This window comes from Martes martes, assembly GCF_963455335.1.
Source record: "Martes martes genome assembly, chromosome: 1".
NCBI lineage: Eukaryota > Metazoa > Chordata > Mammalia > Carnivora > Mustelidae > Martes > Martes martes.
In genome coordinates this window covers 58,281,746-58,302,832 of record NC_137888.1, presented here as the reverse complement: position 1 = coordinate 58,302,832, position 21,087 = coordinate 58,281,746, and the positions used below count along the sequence as shown (strand labels likewise).

General features: G+C 35.9%; 1 protein-coding gene across 1 annotated transcript in view; it reads left to right on the top strand.

Annotated features, from left to right (window-relative positions):
• Positions 1-987: 987 nt before the first annotated feature.
• SLC9C1 (solute carrier family 9 member C1) overlaps positions 988-21,087 on the top strand; it is a gene marked incomplete at both ends in the record, with an annotated part of 74,360 nt that continues 54,260 nt past the window's right edge. Inside the window, 6 exons of the mRNA XM_080826807.1 lie at positions 988-1,135; positions 2,254-2,354; positions 4,959-5,087; positions 8,779-8,944; positions 12,386-12,514; positions 15,879-16,040. Of these exons, the coding sequence (XP_080682933.1) occupies positions 988-1,135; positions 2,254-2,354; positions 4,959-5,087; positions 8,779-8,944; positions 12,386-12,514; positions 15,879-16,040 (835 nt within the window). The remainder of the gene's footprint in view (positions 1,136-2,253; positions 2,355-4,958; positions 5,088-8,778; positions 8,945-12,385; positions 12,515-15,878; positions 16,041-21,087) is intronic.

Here is a 21,087-nt window from a genome sequence, read left to right as displayed (position 1 = left end):
ATGAACTAATTTAGCATGGCAGCCAGATAAGATGCTAATAGAGGACACTAGAAAATATTAAGTCACCATTAGGAGATAGAATTGGAAGAATTCCCTGCATGAATTTTAAGACCCTGATATAAAACACTCCTTAGCATGGGAAGCAGATGAGATTTCAGACTGTAATTATCACTTATTTCCTCAAACCAAGACACATCCCAGGACACATCGTGGCTCTTGTGGTTCCTCTTCCATGAAGCAACAATAAGATAGAACATGTAACAACTCCCCTGTTTTAAATCCTTTTGGTTTCAACATTTTTCTTATGTTCTTGGTTACTATATAAATACACAAAAGTTAGAGAAAACCTGGCTTATCGCTCCTAAATGAGATAAAAGAATGCTGAGATGGAATATCACCATGGCCTGTTAACTCCTGTCTGGAGAGAGCAGCAAAAGAGATCAGAATATTCTGACCGTATCCATTTTCCCCCTTCGGAGCAGCTGCCAGACATGCTTCCAGAGGCTCAGATAAGCTGAGGGCAAACCCTTCAGGTGTCCATCCCCAGAACTAAGTAATCTACACTAGTCTGTGGTCCCAGTAACTGGTTAGGTGAAAACTCCTTTCACACCATTGGGTAGATGCACGGTGAATAACAGCAGAGGAGTGCTTGGCATTGTAAGTGAACGCAGGGTGACACTGGCTAGTCTCTATCACTTGGGGTTGTACCTTTTCTATCTCATTCAAATTGTAAGCATCATAGAAGGCAGAGGCTTCCCAAAATTTGGTGGACCCTAAGATATCACCAGAAATAATTAAGGAGAAATGTGAGCTTCTTTCTTCTTCTTCTTCTTCTTCTTCTTCTTCTTCTTATTCTTCTTCTTCTTCTTTTTTTAAAGAAATGCACTAGAAACCCAGAAAGAAGGAAAATTTTATAATCCTGTGATCCTGTGAGAGTTTTGCTGAGTCGTAAGAGTTGAATCCAAACGGTCCGTGAGAAACAACAGAATGGATTTGAATTCCAGTCTGTCTAATTTCACTTTTCTTACCAGAGGATCTAACACATGGCAGGAATTTTTCACAAGTACGTTTACGACTGCTTCTGAAGATCTCCCTGAAATCATTCTAATACTGTCCTTGGTCTGCACAGTTGGAGGTAGGTATAACTCTTTATTTGAGTTTATTCTATGGCTATATCTTGCAAATGTCACCCTATAGAACTGGGGAAAGTAGCAGTAATAGAAAATTAGAATTTTGTTCCTTATTCATACTTTTAACCCAAGATTATCAACCAAATGAATCCAATGATAATCCGCCATATGTAGAGTCTAATTCATATTATTTATCATGTTTTGGATTCAAAGTATTCACGCTTTTTACTTGGTAGGTCATGATTAGATTTAAATGATGGGAAAAATCAAAGCAGATGAGCCAAAAATTAAGAGTTGGGGTATTTTGATTGCTATCTGCGAGATCACAAACTATAGTTTCATTCATATATTAAAACTAGTTGTGTACTACTTTCTTCACTTGAGCAAAGAATTTTCAAAATGAGGGGGAGTCTTCTGAGTGGATCGGTTATCTTTTAACCACGTGGTAGGGTGTCCCATAGGTTTTGTTCAAATAATAAATTATGCCTCCTTCTATGAGAAGAATACTATAAAAATCAAAAGAAAACACTTTTTTTTCATTTTTTGATTAAAAATTATATTACAAAGAGGCAGAAAACATTAAACTGAAGGAAATGCTGTGATATTGCTTATTGTACTTTGATAACAATTCATTACAGGCTTTCTAATGTGTAGTAGGCAACCAGTAATGTAGGAAGCTAGCTTTTCTCATTGGGCAAATTCTTATAGCTGATTCCTCATTGTTTGTTTGGGAATCAACCAGGAGATTTCATTAAAGTTTAGTTATTTATTAACCTCTTATTGCAAGATTGCTAAAGAAACTAGTATCTGATATATAGCATGTACAAAAAATTGCTATAAATATTTTAGTAATAACCCAAGAACCAATGACTGCTAGCAATATTTACTAAAGATACTGAGGAAACGAGATACTTCATAGAAGAGGTAAATACAGAATCCAGCAGATTAAGAATTATACCAATTCAATGTGCTTAAGTATGAGAGAAGGTTTCAGTTACAGGAATTAAGTAAGTGAAAAGTGGAACAGTGTTTCATTGTCCTCAGTATTAAGAAAACATATCAAATTAAAGTTCCATAAATGTGATATTTCACTGCCTTTCAGTAAACATGTATTTTTTTGCAGCATTTTTGAATCTACACTTAAAAGACTTTCCAATTCCTCTCCCTGTGATATTATTTTTAATTGGATGCAGTTTTGAAATATTAAGTTTTACATCTGAGCAGGTGTGTATAGTAAATATGAGTATTTTGTACTATATCTCAAATTCATACAAATACAAATATGGCTTAAGGAAATTTGCAAAAATACTTGCCAATTCACTACTCTGCCAGTCTATGGAAGCTTGTGATATGGATGACGTCAGACCAGATGCATGAAAAAAGGAACCAAGGGTGACAGAGCTGAGATTCAGCTAAACGGAGTCAAACAGAGCCTCCATCTGTAAGGAGTTGGGCACCTCAGAGAATAAGTTCACATACACCTACTGAGAGTATGAGCAGCTAATGAGAGTTTAAGCAGAATTCAAAAACTTAGATGAGAATTGCCTCTTCTCTTTAAAGATTTTACTTATTCATTTGTCAGAGAGAGAGCGCAAGCAGGGGGAGCTGCATGCAGAGGGAGAAGCAGGCTCCCTGCTGAGCAAGGAGCCTTGATGTGGGACTAGATCCTAGGACCCTGGGATCATGGTTTGAGCCAAAGGCAAATGCTTAACCAACTGAGCTACTCAGGCATCCCAAGAATTGGTTAATAAGATAGAAGCCCAGAGACCCTGAGCGGCTGGTATAGGACTCTAGTTGCAAGAGAATTCTGACATTGAACCAATCTATTGCGTCAGTTAGGAACGCTTTACAGGGTTCCCATTAGAACAGAGGCTAAGTCTTTAAGTGTGTGTCTTACAAGATCTCAAGAAACAGAAGCTGAACCTCTTACCTGGAGTTGCCTACCTGAGAGGAAGCCAAACCACAGATGTAGTCAAGGCAGCTACGGTGTTATAAATAGTTGAGAACAGCTGGAGTCAGGTAGAGGAGAGAGACTCTCTTTACTGTAAGGGATGTAGAATGCATCATTGGCACATTAAATAGTTCTCTAGCCCCGGGTTGGCAACAAGTTTTTTCTAGAAAAGGCCATATAGTAAATATTTTAGGTTATCCAAGCCACGTGAGCTCTGTCACAATTACTCAACTCTGCCATTATCATTCAAAAGCGACCATAGGCAATATGTAAGTGAGAAGCATGGCTGTGTTCTAATAGGAATTTATTTTACAAAAACAAGCATTGAGTCAGATGTGGCCCTGGGCCATGGTTCTCCACGTACTCTAGTCAATCAGAGTGTGAATGAGAACATGTATGAAAACGATTGGCCTTCCCAAACAAATGTAACTAGTGATATTAATGAACATGATGAAAAACATGTATCTATATAAGAACCAAATTATTACTTCATTTGTCATCAATAGGTTTTGTAACCATACAATTTTGACTTACATGCAATTTTAAGTACTTCTATCAACTTTTCTATTTGTCAATAACTTTTTAAAAGAAGAGAACAGAGATTAAGAACTGTGCAGGGTCTAAGATTTTACTCTGTTTGCAAATAATAAGTTAGCCTGCCACAGTTTCATGATCCTGGCAAAAGACATGGGAGGCTTGGGCCCAAGAAAAGGACTTTATTGCTCATGGCAAGAGCAGAAGCTGGAGTATCAGCATCTTCTTGTTCCATGAGCCCCAGTACCCACAGGGAGAAAAAAAGAGAGCCTAGCGAAACCTGCATACATGATGGATTGCATTATAGGAGAAGAAACCTGAGTTTAGAGAACTTGAATATTCCGTGATGGGCAGTAAGCTCTCCTGACCTCTTGCCCTAGACGAAGACACTGTCCTTATTACACTGTACAGCATAATATGCCAGTTCTTTGCTCTCAAGGAGGGCACTTGGCTCTGTCTTCCAAAGCTCTTAGCCATACAAATACTTTTGAAAGTTAGTCCGGAAGAAAAACAATCAGTGCCTCCACTTGTAAGACGTGGAGAAACACAAGACGTGGAGAAACACAAGAGACTCTTGGAGACTCATCCCTCCCAAAGCAAAGATACCACCTAACACAGCAGGCAATCCGTGTTTCCTTAATGAACAGAATGTTGAGTGGATGCCCATAACAGGTTTACAAATATCAACTAAATAATTTGTGATAAACACCATTAATTAGTTATTTCATTAACGGCATTAACTTCCCAGTTTTTATTCCTGCTACTCTCCCACACACATCTTCTGTGTGAGCCATGGTCAATTATTTGTAGTTTCTGAAATTTAATATGATTGCTTGCTCCTTTGTGGATGGTTGTGCATGATAATCCATCCACCCGAAACCTCTCTTCCTCTTGTATGCCTGAAGATCTCCTTCATATTCTCTTGTACCCACTATCAATGTACTTTCTATACCCGTTGTTTAAAAAACAAAATAGGCATGGAGATAATGCGATGGAAAATTATGAAAATCTGGAGTGCCTGGGTGGCACAGTCAGTTAGGTGTCTGACTCTTGGTTTCGGTTCAGGTCATGATCTCAGGGTGGTAAGATCGAGCCCTGCATGGGGCTTAAGTCTTAAGACTCTCTCTCCCTCTCCCACTCCACTTTCCCTCTCTCTAAAATAATAAATACATTTTTTAAAAAAAGAAAGAAATGATGAAAAACAATACAGTCAAGATTTGAACACCTGTTCATTGTGATATATCTTTTTCTCTTTTGCTAGAGGTAGGAGTGCCTGGCATGTAATCTATGCTAATAGAAGGATGGATAAATGAGAAAATGAGACATTTTTTTTATATTATTAGGTCCAAATATATGCAGATGCCATACAATGGATGAGTCCAAAAATCTTTTTTGATCTATTTACCCCAATAATTATCTTTAATGTTGCCTTTGACATGGATGTTTACATACTGCAGAAGTTATTTTGGCAGGTAAGACATTCTCTTTTGCGATAATATCATTCACTCATGACCTATGTTCAGATTTTTAAAAATTTTGCCCTAAATTAGAAAATAAAGAAGACAAGGAAAAAATATAAGGTGTGGGAGAAGTAAATTCAGCTTTGTATTTTAGTGAGTAAACCATATCTTAGCAATTGTCCAGTGTTTTTGAAAGCTCAGGGGAAAAAAACCTATGGAGAAAAAAAGTTATTCTGAAAATCTGTCTGGCAGAGTGTAATGCCAGTTATAATTTTAACTCCGAGATGCTATTAGAGAGCTATTACAAAATATATTTGGTCCAGTTTTTTTATTGGTTTTCATAAAAGATGTGTTTTAAGTATCCACCTTCTGAAACTTTCATACTCACATGAACAAAAATGGAAAATACTCACAGAAACAGCCCTAACTCTAATTCACCAACTATTGTGATTTTTTTCTCATCATGCGATATTTGAACCCCATCAAGGAAAGGCCTTCGGAAAAAAATAACTCCAAATCTTAAGCAGGATATATATTTCTTTCAAAGTAATTAAAGTAGCTTTGTAAATATAAGGCCATTACCTAAACTACATTAGAAACAAAACTATTAAGGGGCGCCTGGGTGGCTCAGTGGGTTGGGCCGCTGCCTTCGGCTCAGGTCATGATCTCAGGGTCCTGGGATCGAGTCCCACATCGGGCTCTCTGCTCAGCGGGGAGCCTGCTTCCCTCTCTCCCTTTCTCTCTGCCTGCCTCTCTATCTACTCTGATCTCTCTCTGTCAAATAAATAAATAAAATCTTTAAAAAAAAAAAAAGAAACAAAACTATTAAAATAACTTACTTTATTTTGAGTCCAAGCAAATGGGAGTTCAGACAAATGACCAAAGGAAAAAAAGAAAGAAAGAAAGAAAGAAAGAAAGAAAGAAAGAAAGAAAGAAAGAGAAAGAGAGAGAGAGAGAGGAAGGAAGGAAGGAAGGGAGGGAGGGAAATTGAACAGAATAGAGATATCGGGCTGGTTTTGGGTGATCTCTGCTGAGCTGTCTCCTGCAACTCTGTACAACTCTTGGGTCAGCCGAGGTGGGATGAGCTGGATGGCCCCATGCATGGTAGTTACCATTAGAGTTGGCTGTAGGCAGTGGGGGTCACTACCAGGATCTAGAAGGTTATTCCAGATTTCTTGCCATGACGGTTGCAGAGTCTCAGACATCAACAGAAGAGAGCAAGCTCCAATTTGCCAATGCTTTTTAGGTTGTACCTTCATCGTGTTTGCTCCTTTTATCCAAAGCAAAGAATGGCATGACTAACCAAGTCAGTGCTGGAGATAACTTTCCAGTGGTGTGAATTCAGGGAACAGAATTACTGCAACCACTTACAAACAATATGCTTTGTGACTTATCAGGGTGTTGACAGCTATTTGGTGGGAGTACAAGGATTTGTGTCTCCTGACCCTCAGTCTTCTTATCTCAGAGCCTCATTTTAATTTTTCCTTTGAACAGGAGTTAGTTATACAACTCTCCAGATGATCAAAACCTTGCCATGAGAACCCACCCACCCCAGAGGTCAATCATGTAGGAGGCGTTGATTTTCTCACACCTTTCTAATGCTGTCACCAAGGTTCATCCACCAAAGACTCCCTCTCAGGAGGTCCCAGGCTCAACAGGGCCATATAAACAATCCATCATTATTCTGCCGCTTCTAAGATTCAGGAAGAGATGTATGATTAGATGACTTAACCAAATCACTTAGCACTAGCACCCCAGCCTCCTGAACTAGAGTCTATTCCCCAATTCATCATGCATGACTTCATACAAATGAAGAACAAAATAATCAGAAAGAAGATAGCTTTTAAGATTTTAGTTCTTCTGAATTCTTTTTTTTTTTTTTTTTACTATCTTTGGTTTTGCCTCTCCAGAGCCTACACAATGCCTCATTGCTAGCAGGTAGTGAATAAACATGTAATAAACAAAAGAATGAGAGCCTGTACTTTTTCATTAGAGAAAGGCATGACTTTCCTGATGTAGCAAAAACTGAGACAGGAACCTGGGGGTGTCGTTTGATTTTACTTCTCTGGAGAATTGTCTTAAATGGAATTGATTTGTACACTGTTGGTGGCTATGTTTGTTGGCAAACCTTTATGGAAGGCAGTTTGGCAATCTCTATGGAAAACCTTAAAATGATGCATGTCCTTAATATTACTAATTGAAATTCTGAAGAAATAATTAAGGATGTATGATAAAGTTTAGTCAAAGGCTCCTATAGGTACATACACATATATATATTTTGCTGTTTTTTATTTAATATTGGTAGTAAGAGCATTTCTGAATATCATTATGAAATATTTATAACTTTTCATTTTTATTTTTTATTTTATTTTTAAATTGAGATATAATGGACATACGACATTATATTACTTTCAGGCATACAATGTAATGATTCGGTAGTTGTATGTATTTTGAAATGACCATCAAAATAAGTCTAATTAACATCCATCACCGCATAATTACAAATTTTTAAATTTGTTGCTAAATTCTTAGCAACTTTTAAATATACAGTACAGTATTATTAACTGCAGTGACCATGCTATATATTGCATATCCATGATTTATTTAGAACTGGAAGTTTGTAACTTTTGACCCCCTTCACCTCTCTAGGTCCTGTCCCAATCCCTCATTGCCTAGTAGATGGTGAATAAACAGCTAATAATGTTTCACCCTTTTCACCAACTTCCTGCCCCTCCCCTACTTCTGGCAATTGCCAATCTATTCTCTGTGTCTATGAGCTCAGTTTATTTTTTTTTTTAAGATTCCACATATAACTGAGATCATACTGTATTTCCCTTTATCTATCTGACTTATTTCATGAAGCATAATGCCTTCAAGTTTCATCCATGTTGTCGCAGAAGACAAAAATTCCTTCTCTTTTATGGTTGGATAGTATTCTATTATATATATAATACATATTCTTTATCAACTCTATCTATCAATGGGCACTTAGGTTGCTTCCATGTCTTATTACTGTATATATTATTGTAAATAAAGTAAATGGTGTAAATTTACATTATTGTATTTAAATAATGCTGCAATGACCATGGGGATGCATTTCCGAATTCTTTTTTTGTGGTTTTTTTTTTTTTTTAATTGTGTTATGTTAGTCTTATAGGTAGCTCCAGGCACATCACATTTTCTAAGTCCCTTTGGGAATGAAATCTTGCTACATAGCTGCCACTGGGGTAGTAAGAGGAAGCAGAAGGCAACTGTAGGACGGCAGAAGACCAGGTTCCAATTGTAGAATAACAGGAATTTTCTTCCCATCTTTTCTAGAGTCCTCTGCCATTTCTCTACATTCCTTCCATTATCTTCTTTTCTTCTTCTTTTCCTCTTTTGTGACTTCTTTCAAACTTGTGTTCTTTCTTTCTTTACAAATAAGTTTGTATATATGCATGTGTATATATTGTATGTGTGCATACACCTTTACACATACATATCTATATTCAGTGGCCTTGCCAAGAAAATTAAAGTTTCCTTTTAATGACAGTATGATATTTCCTATAACTGGTGTGTTATAGGTCCTAAGAATCTGATTGCAATATTTGCCTCTTATTTCCAAGGTTGCAAGCAGGTGTTTATTAAATAAGGTTGATAATCTACTTTTTAAAATAGGATACAAAAGCGATCTGATTTTTCTATCTGTAAAATTTTTTTGTAGGTACTTTTAATTACAATTCCTGGCTTTGTGATGAATTATATATTAATTCTTTGGTATCTGGCATCTGTGGATAAATTACTTTTGAAAACCACACCATGGTTATTATTTTCAACTATCCTTGTGAGTTCAGATCCCATGCTGACGGCAGTTGCTATAAGAGACCTTGGTAGGTATATTTTTTCTTTTTCTACATTTAAAATATTATGTTCTGTGTTTAATGTATCTAGCTTTAAGATATTTTATTCAATGTAGATTTTCACTATGTGAAATAGGATTCTGGGACACTGGGGATTAAACATGGAGATTCAGGTTAGTGATCCTTAGAACAAAATGAAATGCCAGTAATGGATTTACTTAGCATATATATATATTTCATCCAATTGTGGGATAAAATGGGATTATTTGTAATCCTTGACTTTATACATCCTTCTATCTTGAGCCAACAGTTCCAGGAACAAACAATTTGCAGCACACTGTGGTGACATTTCTGTTGCCTAATACCCCTGTTCCTTTGACAATACTGTCATTAGAATAATGCCATTTGCTTTTTTTTTTAAAAAAAAAATTGCTTTTAGAGTCATCAACACCATTAGGACCAAAAAACTTGAAAAGTCAAAAACAATAAAATCACTAATCCTACAGTGTTTTCAGTGTGTACTATTTTAGAAGAAATAAATCTATATTTAAAAATAAATACCAAGTCAACATAACCCCCCCAAACACACACAAATCTAAGAACCTCATCCAAGAAAAACAATTACTGAATTTGTTTTCTTCCAGTCACTTTTTAGTAACAAGAATTACATTTGTTTTGAAATATAATTTATTTATTTATTTATTTATTTATTTAAGACTTTATTTATTTATTTGACAGAGAGAGAGATCACAAGTAGGCAGAGAGGCAGGTAGAGAGAGGGGGGGAAGCAGGCTCCCTGCTGAACAGAGAGCCCCATGCAGGGCTCGATCTATTTCACCCCTGAAACAGAATTTAACATGGCATGTGTGCATGTGCACACACAAACACATGCACACACACTTTTCATTTTATGACCAGTTACAGGGGAAAAAGCTACTGGAGGCAAGTAGAAATAAAATAGAGGAGACACACCAACGTCTATGAATAAAGGCGAGCCAACTCTTCAAAACAGAGATTAAGCTTGTTAAGTAAGACTCTGGAAAAAGGAAGTGTCGATATCTGTCACCCAACCCTGCCTCTATGGGGACTCTATCAGTGCCAGCCCCTTTTCTACTCAAAAGATTTGGTTGGGGTGCCTGGGTGGCTCAGTCCTTAAGCTTCTGTCTGGCTCACGTCATGATCTCAGGGTCCTGGGATTAAGCCCTGCATCGGGCTCCCTGCTCTGCGGGAAGCCTGCTTCTCCCTCTCCCACTAGCCCTCTCTCACTGTGTCTCTCTCTGTCAAATAAACAAACAAACCCTTAAAAAAAAAAAAAAAAAAGATTTGGTAAAGTTCTACGCTACCTGAGAGCATTACATTCTTAACTTTATAATCTTGTAATCTAGTTAGTATTCCACTGATTTCCTGGCCTGTCGTTGTTGAATTTAAATAATTTATTTGTGGGGCGCCTGGGTGGCTCAGTGGGTTAAGCCTCTGCCTTCGGCTCAGGTCATGATCTCAGGGTCCTGGGATCGGGCTCTCTGCTTGGCAGGGATCCTGCTTCCCCCCTCTCTCTCTGCCTGCCTCTCTGTCTACTTGTGATCTCTGTCTGTCAAATAAATAAATAAAATCTTTAAAAAAAAAATTTATTTGTAGGGGCACCTCAGGGGCACAGTCGGTTAAGCACCCAGCTCTTGGTTTTTACTCTGGTCCTGGTCTGGGTGTTGTGAGATTGAGCCCAGTGTCTGGCTCCACACTCAGCATAGAGTCATGATCTCTCTCTCTCTCTATCTCCCTCTGCCCTTCTCCCTGCCTCCACTGCACATGTTCCCTCTCTCTCTCTCGAATAAATAAATAAATAAATCTTTAAAAAAAAAAAAAAGTTATTTCTTTGGGTTAACTTGCAAAGTTATGCTCATACATTTTAGTCATCTTGCCACGACTTTTGGAATTTTGTATTTCTCTTCATTTTGCGTATTTAAAAAAATAAGAATGAACAATAAAATATTTTTCTCTTGGTAACATTTTTTTGCCTGCGTTTTCAAAGCAAGATTTTTATATTTGTTTTGTTTTACTTTCACACACACACCAAGTCTGCCAAGGCTTCTGAGTACATGAGTATATTCACGTTGTCTTTTGACAGTTGGTTGACTCCTCTTAGGCCCCCATGTCAGTTGTTCATTTTCGAATATTTACATCTGGTTGTAGTTCATTTTCCAAATTGGAAAAGTTCTACAACAGTACCAGTTAGGTTTTTCCCAGTAAGGAATAACTCTGAGTTTCAACAATTGAGTAAGAAAAAGCACAGTGGCTTAAAAACAGCAGTTATTATTTCTCATGAGCCTGCCAGTTATGAAGGTATGGCTGGGCTCTGCTGATCTTGGCTGGGCTTGCTAATGAACCTTCAGTCCGGGAGAGGGTCATCCGGGGGCTAAGTGATCTAGGATTGCCTCAACTGGGAAGATCCACCGTTCTTCTTTGTATCTCTCACAGTCTTCCAGTAGTGCAGCCAGCGAGCGTTGTCATGATGGTGGCAGAGATGCAAGAGATGGGAAGCAAAAATGTGTCTTATGCCTCTGTTTGCATCGTGTCTCATAACAAAACAGGCTGGATCTCTTAGGTGAGAGAGACTATAATTTCACAGCAAAGGGCATGGATGCATTCAGAGGTGAAGAACTGGACCATCAAGGCACTTGAGCTTCCACAGGAACAGAAAGCCTTGACTTCTCTTCTCTTACAAAAACATACTTACTGTGTGAGGTTGTGATCATAATGTGGTTGGATGATGTAAGAACATTTCCTTCCTCTGGACGTCTAAAGAATCATTAAGATGCTCAAAGTTATATTTTTGCCACTACAAGCATATTTAATAGAGGAAAATAATAATTGATAGGTATCTAAACTAGCTTCATAAATGGAGGGAAATTAGGATGGGAGTACCTCATATCCAGGTGCTCTCCATTTCATAGAGCTTGGTTTCTAAAATCTTCAAAAGGAATGTATAGGAAAGTCAGACAGTTTCTAATCATAGAGAGATTATCTTGACCATTTCCCTAATACTTTGCTTAGGTACCATGTTTTAAAATTTGGCTTATGAATTTCCTTTATCCCTCCATCATTGTTTTTTGCCTTAAATACATGATATTACATAAGTCACCAAATTTTTTTAAAAAATAGCGAATTTCATGTTTTAATCTGGGCTTTAAAACAAGGAATGACAGCTTTAGCTGATCATCTTTCTTACATAAACTGTGGTCAACCACAATTAGTTTGGTTCCTAATTACAAAGTCCAGACTTACAGTTGATACATAATTAAATTTACCTGAAGGGAGTTTTCAAGCATTACTAAAGTTTATTCAAGTACATGGGCAAAGTATGTGGTATAAATCTATAGCTTAGAAGCTTAGAATATAGTCCTACTTGATAATGAAATTTTATTCTTTAATATTGATGATTTTCCCACCTTAAGCAAAATATTTTCTTTTCCATAGGTCTTTCTAGAAGCCTCATCAATTTAATTAATGGAGAAAGCCTGATGACCGCTATAATGTCTCTGATTGTGTTTGCTAGTATTGAGGATATTAATGTAAGCCTGAAAACGAAGGTGAACCATTCTTTAAGTAAGGACTTATTTTTCTTCTAAATTTCTTAAAATCAGAAACCTATATTTTCTAAAAGCTGATGTGGGTTTTATAATATCTTATAATAAATCATGCTTGTACAAATATAATTGTATTAGTATAGTGATCTACCCTTTAAAAAGCACTACCACACCTCCCTGATTTAACATTCATTGTGGTTTTAGTTGAAGCTGGGTTGGGACTTTCATGAGGATGCTTATAGGGGCAACAGTCCACAGACCTAGGCTGAGACAGAATGCTTGACCAGAATGAGAAGTGTTTTGTAAGTGTTGAAAAGGAACTCAGAAAATAAGCCAGGTAATGCATCTGCCAGTGGTGAGAGGATACAGCGGTTGCCCTCCCCTTCACTAGAGCTATCTTCCCACAGGCAACATCAAAAGCTGTCAGCTCAGGGACCAAGTGGAGTTATTGGCCATCTTCAGAGCATGAGAGCCGTGCTTGTAAATAGAGAGATTACGAGATCTTCATGAGCTTGTTTGCCCATTCAGATAGCCCTGAACATAAGTATCTTTTATTGCTTTATCATATATCTGTGTGCGTATGTGTGTGTGTGTGTGTGTGTGTGTATATAATATATGATATATGCACACTATGATGAATGATTATAAAATATACAGATGTGTAATTAGCATTCAAGACAAGAAATATAATGTCACCAGGAGTCCCAGAAGCATTTTAAGTGCCCCTACCTGATTAAAACCCCATACCCTCTTCCTGTAACAGTGGTTCTCAAAGTATAGTCACTGTACTGGGGAGGGTGGTGAGAGAGTCTGTCTATAGGACCCTTTAAGGATGTTCATGAAGTTAATATTTTCAAAATAATATTAAGAGTTATTTACTTTTTTTTTTTTTTTACTGTGTTGCCATTTGCACTGATTTTAGGAAAGTAATGATTATAGACTTCTTGAGAAAATTGTTGACATATGTTATTCCACTCTCTGGATGTCTTTTGTGCTCTAAAGCCTTATGAAGCATTATCTCATTTCACCTTCCTATTCTCTTGAAAAAAGAGCATTTAGGAAGAACTTCCAGACCACATTCTAGTACAGCAAAGTGGTCTGTATGATGCCAAATAATAAGTTATATTGAAGTAAGAGCCTTCTACTATCCCCTATCCCCAGCAATTAAGCATATCTCAAATTACTTTTGTAACCACTCAAGAAGAGGAAGTTTTAGCTAGATGTAGTTGCTTTCCCTGTCCTTGGAGAGTACTTCATTGTTGGGCAGCCAGGAATCTTGTTTACCTCTATTCTGATCCATCTATGCCTCACATATTTATAATCAATGCCTAAAACTAAGAATTAAAGACTGTTCTTTCCCAAGAACACCATTCTGGGGATCATCACTCCTCTCATGTCTTCCTCAAGGGAGCTGGTCTAAATGGTGGAGAGTTACCCTACTTGGACATAAGGAGAACTCACCTTCAACCTTGCTCTGTATTCAATTAGTTTACCCAGGCCATGGCTGCTTGGAACATCTGTGGTGAACCTAGAACCCTAGTTTACCACAGGAAGGTACACCCTCTTTAAGTGCCTCTTATATTCCATCTGTGGTGTGTGAGGAAGTCAAACTACCACATACATTCAACCTCTTCCAAAATCCATATTATGTCTCTCAGAGGGCTTTCACCACAAAACTTCTTGAGGATGATGAAGGTGAGCAACAAAAAGATGTCTATATTCAGAAGCCTCTTAAAAACTCAGGACCACTCTCTCAGAAAACCAAAAAATACAAAGAGGTATAGTCATGTGTGCTGGTTGGACAGATGCATGCCCAGTCTCCAAACCTGATCCACTATTCTACTAGGCTCCATTTAAGATGGTAAAGATTGACTACAGAATTTCAGGGAACCTTATCAGAGTTGATACTTAAAATCTAATCAAGAGAACTTCCTTGATATTACTGGCAAGCAACCAATAAAAAAGGGGGGGTGGTTACTGATAGGGAAATTCATTAGTTCATTCATTAATAAACAATTATTTATTGATATGTACTCTCTGATAGTTCCTATTCTAGGCCTCATGCTTCAACCATGAACACAGTAGTCCTTGCTTTCACAGAGCTTGCTTCATAATTTTTGATAAAATTAATGGAACAGAATTTTGTGTTTAAGTTTCAGAGGAGTAAAAACCATAAATAATCATTCTATTTTAATAATAATAGTAACAACTACAATAATAACTCTGCTGAAGGATGAAGAGAGCAGTGAACTTATTTCCCCAGCCATGAGGGATTTCTCTGAATTTTTAATAGATTTGAAAGAAAAATTTCCTTTAAAAAAAAAAGATGCTTAATAAGATTTACTGATATTTCATTTATACCAACTGACATAATAGTGAATCAATAATTTTCATAATAATTATTATTTTTAAAACTCAGGTAATTATTTAAATAATGTTGCTCCATCTTTGAAGTTAGCACATATTCCACAAAGGGGAAAACTAAGAGGAGTTACTGTACTCATATTTCTGTCCTTCCCAGCTTGCATGTTAGGAGTTTAAAACCATTGTAAGAAATAATGGATTTAATTTTTTCTGGCCTAATAATTCCATTTAATAAACATTTTACTGATTAGAAACTATTTTTCTTTTTTATAAAAAGAAAGCAAATGGGTCTTCTAACTCCAGTTCCCTACCTCCTTCTGAAATCAGAGTCTACCTCTGATCTGTTTCAGTTGCAGGTGGTACTAGACTCCCCAAATTACCATTATGGCTTACCTCCATGCCTAGAGTAGGTGTGACCTAGAGAAACCAGTTGGTTTGACCAGCCAAAACAAAACAGGAGAGTCACTCCACTGGGACCCAGAAGAGGCATTCCTTTTTCTGTATTTCCTGTACGTACCTTGATAGATATAAAATATAAGTTCCCAGAGCTTGGGGATTTTCTACTTCTTATTCAACCATATCTCCAAAGTTTATTGCATAGTTTGGCACTGAATACATGTGTATTTCTTTTCTTTCTTTCTTTCTTTCTTTCTTTTTTTTTGATGGCTTAAAACAACAGAAATGTATTCTCTCACAGTTCTTTTTTTTTTAATTTTCATTTAATTTTTCAATTTCTTTTCAGTGTTCCAGAATTCATTGTTTATGCAACACACCCAGTGTATTTCTTAATGGACACTGAAAGAAGCTCTTAAACAAAACTGACTGAATTTTGCTAACTTGTTATAGCTTTCAGCATTTGAATGGAAACTGTTTCAATTTAGGAATAAGAAAATACCATACATACCAATGGCGATGAGCTATTGTTAAAGACAAAAAGAAAAGTTGACCCAGAGTATCACTTAAATTTAAGATTAAGTAAGTTCTAGTAACTCTTTTCTGTTTACTCCCTTTTCTTACAGTCTTTGAGATCCTGCTTGAAATTTGGTCTTATTTTCTAGCAAGTTTCTTGTTTGGAATTCTATGTTCAAAACTGATTCAACTGTGGATATCTACTGTTTTTGGAGATGATGTCTATCACATAAGCCTCAGCGTTTCAATTCTGCACCTCATCTTTTTTATTTGTAAGTCTGAGGCCTAAAATGACAGAAAAATGCAAAACAGAGACTTGGGAAAATGCGTACCAGGCAAAGTTTGTAAAAAAATAAAAACAAAAACAAATTCAACTTATCTAGGAGGAATATTTTTGTTAAGATAACCTATCAAAAGAGATAAAAATATTAGTTTCAATACAACAGAAATCAATGTCTCAAAATATGTCAAGCAAATACCATTATAAAAGCCAAAAGAATTGACAAAATCATAATTACAATGAGATACTTGAGCATGCCTTTCCCAGATAATTTCATAAGCAGTTGGACAAAAAATAATGATGGCTATAAAAAAATATAAATAAATAATTGCTTGGTTTACAGAATATAAAGTTTTATTTCCTCAAACAGAAGGCATATCCTTTACACTTACCCGTAGACAATTTACTAGACTTGAAGAGCATTTTAATAAAATCTGAAACACTGTTCAATAACAATGAATTCACAATTACATTTAGTGTATTTACTATTTTACTACATTTACTATAATTACATTACTTATATTTACTATAATGCATTTACTAATTACAAAAGGAAGGTCTTTATTAATCATTCTAGTAGCCTGAAATTAAATATACTTTCCTTGATAAATTTTAGATCAAAAAGGAAATCAAAATAGAAGTTACATATCAAGACTAAATATTGGAAAAATCCATTAATGTTAATCCATTTGCCACCCACTCCTCCTCATGGAAGTATGGAAGATATTAATAATTCACCCTATTATTGTTCTCTGATGCAGCCCCAGAATGTCATTCAACCCAGCTTTTCAAGACAGCCCTGTAAATGACTTGGAGTTAGCATGTGCAGGAAATAATAGCTAGTTACTTAGTTACCAACTTATACAATGTCCTTCCTTTTACAGATGGGAGGGAGTCAATATTGCCTAGTTGCGTATCCATGATTTCTCTAGAAGCTTTTGCTAAGGCAATAGAAAGAAAAAGAAAGACAGAAAGAAAGAAACAAAGAAAGGAAGGAAGGAAGAGAGAGGGAAGAAGGGAGGAAGGAAGGAAGGAGAGAAATGAATGGATTTATCCATAATTTTGAAAGAGAAAATGATTACATTAATGACAGCATTTTAGATTAAATAGAAAACCCAAACGCATTAACTAATAAACCAAGCCCAAAAGGCTTTTTAATAGTTTGATATAAGATAAATATACAAAAAAATAGTGTCCTTATAAGCCAGCAGTAGCTTGTTAGAAAATATAATAAAAATTTGATTCTCTTTACATTGGCAAAATATTACAAAATATAAAGGAATAAACTGAACAAGAAGGTAGAGCCTAAACACAGAAAACTATAAAAGCTTATGAGAAATACAAAATTTGAATAAATTAAGACAGAGAAAATCTTTTTAGAAATGCTAGAGTAACAAGATTCATTATTTTCATGTCTGATTAAGGAAAGGCAGAATATAGAATCTTGAGGCTTCCTAACTAATGAGTAGATTAAAGCCAGTTATAATCAAGTGAGTTTACAGAATCAAGTTAATGAATCAATAGACATCAAGAGAATGGTCAGTACAGATACATTCATTGCATACTACTTTAATTATGGATACCTAAATTTCTACAAAAAATATATTCTAGCAAATATGATTTCCTCTAACATTATTTAGTAAGTGAACATAAACTCAAGATTCAGGGTTATACTTCCCAAAATAATTTTAAAGTTTTAGAGTTAAAATGTTTAAAAGAAAACTTCTGAGACAGAATTTCATGAAAATGAGGTACAGGGTAAATATAAATCTAATGTAAAAGGACTTTCACTCTGACCTGGCTTAATGTTTATATTATTAGTATCTTCAAGATACTCACCATAAATAGTTTCCAAGTTTCACTACTACCTAATAAATGACTATGACTACTCCAGGGCTTGATCTCCTCAAAGTGCCTATGTCCTCTACTTTACAACTCAAAATGCCTCTATTTTATAATTCAAAACTAATTTATAATTCAAAATGCCTCTATTTTATAATTCAAAACTAACTAAACAAAGTGTTAGTTTCTGGCTTAGGTACAATTCCTAGCCAGGATTAAAATAAAGAATATAAAACTTGTAATTTTCCATCTCTGGAAGGGAAGACTCAGTAGTATAAGGATACTAACTTTATAAAATTAAACTGTATCACAATCTGAATCAAACAATGATAGAAATTGGAGGAGGGGTTAAATTTTACTAAACAATTTAAAATATTATCTGGAAATACTGTTTGTGAGAATAGACAAGATAACTTTAAGAAAAGTGAAGAACTTTCTCTATTAGGTAGGTATTAAACCTTTAGCAAGTCACCAGTAATTAAAATACAACTGTTGTAACAACGTACTATAAAGTAAGCCAAAAAATGGAGGGACAAAGAACTGATCCAAATATGCCTGGTAATTGTTAAATATGGCAATATGATAAAATTAGCACACCATAATATTCTTTACTATTAAAACAAAAATTTTAATGCTTATTAACTAGAAAAATATCTGCTAAACAATAAGTGAAAAAAGAAGCTCATTAAAGAACTCTATTACTGTATAATCTCATTATAGTTGTTTTTTTTAATATGTGACTTTGTGTGCATGAACGTCATATATATGCCATCATATATATGATTAAAGAACTTAATCCAATTATCTTAAATTCCCAATTCTATACCGATGAGCACCCAAAGATTTCCTCATGAGTCCTGAAAATTTCTGGAGTTTAGTTCCTCATGATTTCTGCTACTTCTTTTTAAATATACAGAAATTTTTGGTTCTTTGTAAATTTTACTGAAGATGGCAACAAAGGGGCTCACAAAGGAAGTTACATTATGTAATTCATGTATCTATGAGATCTGATAGATCCCTTTAATTCTTCACTTTTCCATGTTTCCTGCTTAAATCTCACATCTGTGTCCATTATAGAAATTCAGCATGTATCCTTTAATGCTTAAAGCTGCCCTTTGGACGGAACCAGGAAGCAATGGAAAACCTGAACAGACCCATAACTAGTTAGGAGATTGAAACAGTCATCAAAAAATCTCCCAACAAACAAAAGTCCAGGGCCAGAGGGCTTCCCAGGGGAATTCTAGCAAAAATTTAAAGAAGAATTAATTCCTATTCTCCTGAAACTGTTCCAAAAAATAGAAATGGAAGGAAAATACCCAAACTCATTTTATGAGGCCACCATTACCTTGATTCCCAAACCAGACAAAGATCCCTTCAAAAAGGAGAATTACAGACCAATATCCTTTGTGAACACAGATGTAAAAATTCTCACCAAAATACTAGCCAATAGAATCCAAAAGTACATGAAAAGGATTATTCACCATGACAAAGTGGGATTTATTCTAGGGCTGCAAGTTTGGTTTAACATCCATAAATCAATCAATGTGATACAATACATTAATAAAAGAAAGAAGAAGAACCATATGACATTCTCAATAGATGCAGAAAAAGCATTTGACAAAGTATAGCATCGTTTCTTGATCAAAACTCTTCACGGTGCAGGGATAGAGGGTATATACCTCAATATCATCAAAGCCATCTAGAAAAACCCACAGCGAATATTATTCTCAACGGAGAATAACAGAGCTTTTCCCCTAAGGTCAGGAACACGGCACAGATGTCCACTATCACCACTGCTGTTCAACATAGTACTAGAAGTCCTAGCCTCAGCAATCAGACAACAAAAAGAAATAAAAGATGGCAAAAAAGAAGTCAAACTCTCACTCTTTGCAGATGATATGATATTTTATGTGGAAAACACAAAAGACTCCACTCCAAAACTGCTAGAACTCATACAGGAATTCAGTAAAGTGTCAGGATATAAAATCAACGCACAGAAATCAGTTGCATTTCTATACATGAACAGCAAGACAGAAGAAAGAGAAATTAAGGAGTCTATCCCATTTACAATTGCTCCCCAAACCACAAGTTACTTAGGAATAAACTAACCAAAGAGGGAAAGAATAAGTACTCAGAAAACTATAAAGTACTCATGAAAGAAATTGAGAAAGACACAAAGAAATGGAAAAACATTCCATGCTCATGGACTGAAAGAACAAATATTGTGAAAATGTCTATGCTGCTTAAGCAGTGTACACATTTGACACAATCCCTATCAAAATACCATCAAGTTTTTTTCAAAGAAATGGAACAAATAATCCTAAAACTTATATGGAACCAGAAAAGACCCTGAATACTTAGAGGAATATTGAAAAGGAAACCAAAGTCGGTGGCATCACAATTCCAGACTTCAAGCTCTATTACAAAGCTGTAGTCATCAAGACAGCTTGGTACTGGCACAAAAACAGACACATGGATCAATGGAACAAAATAGAGAGCCCGGAAATGGCCCCTCAACTCTATGGTCAACTAATCTTTGACAAAGCATGAAAGAATGTCCAGTGGAAAAAAGACAGTCTCTTCAACAAATGGTGTTGGGAAGATTGGACAGCCACATGCAGAAGAATCAAACTGGACCATTTCCTTACACCACACACAAAAATACGCTCAAAATGGATGAAAGACCTCAATGTGCGAAAGGAATCCATCAAAATCCTTGAAGAGAACACAGGCAGCAACCTCTTTGACCTCAGCTATAGCAACTTCTTCCTAGAAACATCGCCAAAGGCAAGGGAAGCAAGGGCAAAAATGAACTATTGGGACTTCATCAAGATCAAAGGAAAGCACAGCAAAGGAAACAGTCAACAAAACCAAAAGACAACTGACAGAATGGGAGAAGATATTTGCAAATGACATATCAAAAAAAGGGCTGGTATCCAAAATCTATAAATAACTTATCAAACTCAACACTCAAAGAACAAATAATCCAATCAAGAAATGGGCAGAGGACATGAACAGACATTTCTGCAAAGAAGACATCCAGATGGCCAACAGATACATGAAAAAGTGCTCCACATCACTCAGCATCAGGGAAATACAAATGAAAACCACAGCGAGATACCACCTCACACCAGTCAGAATGGCTAAAATTAACAAGTCAGGTAATGACAGATGTTGGAAAGGATGTGGAGAGAGAG